Below are 4,125 nucleotides of genomic sequence, written 5' to 3' on the forward strand. Positions count from 1 at the left end.
ATCTTTCGGGAGAAGGTTGGGAATTGCTTCAGAAGGTGCCCATACAAGGAACAGGTATTCTTCAGCTTCTAACATAGCAACTAGGATTACGCAGCAAGATGCCAGCGTGTGGGCTGGGCCGTGGTCTCGAGGGCAGATCTTTCCACTTCCTGTCTTTCCTCCTCCCACCTCTTTACCTCCAAGGCCAAGGCCTGCTCTGCAGGGACCTCCTGTCAGGCGCCCTTCCCACCCAAGCCCCCAGGCAGGAGCCTGGATACTGGATGGCAGGAACACTCCTTGTTCTGGACCCAGGAGACTGTAGGAGGGAAAGAGTGAGGGAGGACAGCTAAGCATGTGTCCCCAGTTTTTCCTTTGGGCGTTGTCCCCAGAGGGGAGAAGTGTTTGGGGCAAACTGAGGGAGACCCTGGGAGGGCCAGTCAATCAGGGGACAGCGCTCTGCTAGTCTCTGGGGCCTGTGGGAGAAAACTGCCTCCAGGCTGCCTGCACCATCCAGCCACTGTCCCATCAAGGGCACCTGTGCATCTCCAGGAGGCCAGTGTAGCCGCCTGGAGAACAGCGAGCAGACCTGCCATGGGTGCATGGGTGGTGGTGCACCGCAACCAGAAGGCAAAGGCCAGGGGTGAAGTGCAGGGGTCCTAGGGAGGACAACCAACAGCTGGGTCAGCAAAGGGGACAAGCTGACCGACGGCAGATTGTAGGCTTGGAGAGCATCAGCAGGACACTGCATCGCCTTGGGGGCCATCTGATGCCACCAGCACATGCCCAAGGACCAGCGTGGGGCCACAAGGTCACAGGAGCCACATTCCACCTCCTGTACAGACGCCACCTTAGGAGAGAAGGAGGCTGAGAGGATGTGCCAGGCCAGGGCTGAAAGCTAACGTTTGTCCTCTAACAGGAGGGTCCTCCACAAACAAAGAAATTACATTTCATCTTCCAGCTGAGTGGCATTGTGAGACTGGGACACGACGTGCTGTGGGGGAACTTTGGCTCGTAGGATAGGGACACCAACAGGGTGAGATGCAAAGTCCTTGTGGCTCTGACCGCAGGACAGCCAGGCGCTGGGCTGGGGCAGGCCTGCGGGTCTCCAGGGCTGCAACTGTCAGCCCCCCACCTCGTTGGTGTAGGAGGAGGGCGCCTCCTTCCCCTCCAGCTCCGGCGTGGCCCGCAGCACCCTGTGGAGCATGACCCCCAGGGACTCCGGTAGACCCTGGCCCCGCCGAGTGCCCAGCAGGAAGTAGGTGACAGGGTTGGCGCTGCTGCTCATGAAGGACGAGAGGCGAGCCAGGCAGATGCACCTGGGGCTGCACCTGGGACTGCAGGTCCAGCCAGTACAGGAAGAACCGTAGAGGCCGAGGGGCAGCACGCAGGTGAGGTACACCAGCACGGAGGCCAGGATGACCACGTACAGCCGCGTGGGCCGCCGCCCGTACAGGGAGCTCCTCCTCACCCTCACGAACAGGGTCAGGCTGGACACGGCCATCGCGGGGGTGAAGAGGCCCAAGATGAGGGAGATGAGGACGGAGTCCACCGTGAGGAGTGCTTCTTGTCCGAGTGCCAGGACCAGCGGCAGAAGACCAAGCCCAGTGTATTCATGATGAGGGACAGCGTCCAGAGTGCTGCACACACGCCAGCCACCAACCGCCAGGCCGGTGCCTCTTGTACCAGGTGGGGAAGAGGATGGACAGGCAGCGCTGCCCGCTGATGGCCATGGCTGTCAGCAGGCTCAGGCCGGCGGTGTAGGTGAAGTACTTCACTCTGTGAAGCAGCTCCCGGGCCAGGGGCTGCGTGTTGGCCAGCGGGCTGGTCTCCAGACTGACCAGGGACGCCATGCAGAGCAGGAAGAGGAGGTGGCCACGGCCAGGTGGAGGACGTACATGCTGTAGGCCGTCCTCTCCACGCGGCAGCTCAGAAGCCACACCACCAGGCTGTTGCCCGCTATGCCACACGCGCAGGTGAACGTGACCAGGGCGTGACCCAGGAGACCACGTCCAGCGCGTCCACCCCGGGGCCATCTGGGGCCGTCACCGGGGCCCAAATGCCGTTCAGAGTCTGGTTCATCCTATGGAAGGAAGATGGACCAGCGAGTGATGCTGTGCTGTGTGGCCCCGGGGGACTTCTGGGGACCTCCCCACCCCCAAGTTTCATGCTTCGGGGCCCTGACTCAGGTTCTTTTGGCAGCAGGCCAAGCTCCGGAGGCCGGACCCTTTCCCCAATCCCTGTGGCTCCCACCCCTCCTGAATCTGCCACCAGGCCCACCATTATGTACCCCGAGTTGTGCAGAGGCCCTTTGCCACGTTAAGGGGCTCTCTTCTATTTTTGGGTTTAGTTACTTTTTCAATCATGAAGAGTTGTTGAATTTCATCAAAGGCTTTTTCTGCATCTATTGATCGTATGATTTTTTTTCTCCTATAATCTTCAAATCCTGTGAGTTAATTTTTTTTTTTAAACTGGACCTCAAAGGCAAAGGAGTAGAATTAATTACGCCCCCACTTTCCAGCCCACCGTCGTCGTCGGGCCATTTAAAGTCAAATAAAACAATTTAAGTTTCCCTCTTAATCTCCATCCCAGCCTCTCCCTCCCTTGCATCTGTTCTGACCTGTTCAACATATGTTTTTGAACATCTGTCAAAATGGAGGGGTTCTCTGGAAATGTTTTTAATTTCCACAAATGTGATTTAGAATTCTTGCTGTTTTTCTTTTTTTCCCCTCAACAGTATGTCTCTAGGATATTTACAGGTGACTATAGAAAAGTAGTTTGTTGTGGTTTAAAGTTTTATGATGTGCGCTGGCACCGTTTTATTTCTCCATTCTTTCGTCCCGGTGACCATAAACATCATGTCCGATATCCTCACAAAAATCTTCACATGGCTCAGGATTTTCCTGGGATCCGTTCTGGAAGTGGGATTGCTGGGTCGTAGGACATATGCACGCTTAGCTTCACTGAGTATTGTTTGCTTACTTCCCTAAAGTGCTACTCCAGGTGTCACTTCCACCAGCAGGCAGGAAGGGACACGTTGCCTCATTCCCTCACCAACACTTGGTATCATCCACTTTTCTAATTTCTGCCAGTCTGATGGTTGCAACGGGACTTTTGTTGCTGTTTGAACTTGCGTTTCTGGGATTCCAGTGAGCGTGACCATCAGTTCATACATCTGCCGGCCCCTTGGGGCTCCTATTCATTGAATTGGCTGATCATATCAGTTGCCCACTTTTCAGGCGGGTTTTTTTTCTGTTCCTTTTTTTTTCTTTTCCTTTTCCTTTTTGATTTGCAGGGGTTGTTTGACTCTCTGCTTTTAGACACTGCAGGTATGATTTTATGAGAACGCTCTTCAGTGTGGTAACTTTATCTGTTGTGAACTTGGGTGGACAGACACGCTCAATTTTGGTGTAACCGGCTTCCACACATTTTTTACCCCAAAATGTTGTGCCTTTTGGATCTTAAGTCATTCCATATCCTTGGGTGAAAAAAATATTCCCTTATCATGTTCTCTCTTACTTTTGTACTTTTTCAAAAACCCTTTAGAGTTTGGTCTTGAATCCAATCAGAATCTATTTTCCTGTGGGATACAGAAAGGATACAGTGTGATTTTTCCTCCGTATCATGAGCCAGTTTTCTCAACACCATCTCCTAAATGGCTGCTCCTTTCCCTGTTGACTTATCAAGTTCCCATTTACACATAGGACTGTTTTGAACTCACCATGCTGCCCCATTAGTTTGCCTGTTCCTACACTGTTGTGTGTATATATATATATGGCTTTGTGTGAGCTCTGGGAGTTGTTCAGCTGATAGCTACTTGGTCGTTGTTCTTTGCCTAGTGTCCTGGAGGTTTATCCTATGCACAGCTTAGTTTTCAGCCAAAGACTCAAGGGGACCCCTATGCAGATTTGTAGAGTCCTTTCTCTGAGGTAGCTTGCTCCCTTCTGACTGATTCCCCAGCTCTCAAATTCCAACCACTTCAATCTCCCTGAAGTCTGACTTGTGTATCTTCAGCTCAGGGAGACGACCGTGCTCTTTTGGGTTTTCCCATGCCCGAGGGTCCTGAGGGTCCCTCCAGACAGAAAGCAAGGGTGATCACAGGGCTCACCTCTTCTGCTTCTCTTCTCTCAGAGTCCACAGTCCTGGGAC

At 53.4% G+C, this 4,125-nt stretch overlaps 1 protein-coding gene across 1 annotated transcript; it reads right to left on the reverse strand.

Annotated features, from left to right (window-relative positions):
* Nucleotides 1-1,099: 1,099 nt before the first annotated feature.
* Nucleotides 1,100-1,829, reverse strand: MRGPRD (MAS related GPR family member D). Its single transcript, XM_088789911.1, has 2 exons — nucleotides 1,640-1,829; nucleotides 1,100-1,542 (listed from the first exon to the last, which is right to left on the reverse strand). Exons 1-2 carry the CDS (start codon nucleotides 1,827-1,829, stop codon nucleotides 1,100-1,102), a joined length of 633 nt encoding a protein of 210 aa, XP_088646037.1.
* Nucleotides 1,830-4,125: the final 2,296 nt, after the last annotated feature.

Source organism: Rhinolophus sinicus, chromosome 14 (genome assembly GCF_057876585.1).
Source record: "Rhinolophus sinicus isolate RSI-liver-muscle chromosome 14, RSI-T2T, whole genome shotgun sequence".
NCBI lineage: Eukaryota > Metazoa > Chordata > Mammalia > Chiroptera > Rhinolophidae > Rhinolophus > Rhinolophus sinicus.

What these genes read in the sequence shown, in the direction of transcription:
- MRGPRD (XM_088789911.1), bottom strand. Translation starts at nt 1,829, where the DNA reads ATGGCGTCCCTGGTCAGTCTGGAGACCAGCCCGCTGGCCAACACGCAG. An exon ending in CAAGAGGCACCGGCCTGGCG is followed by an intron (nt 1,543 to 1,639) that starts GTTGGTGGCTGG and finishes CACTCGGACAAG; the next exon opens with AAGCACTCCTCACGGTGGAC.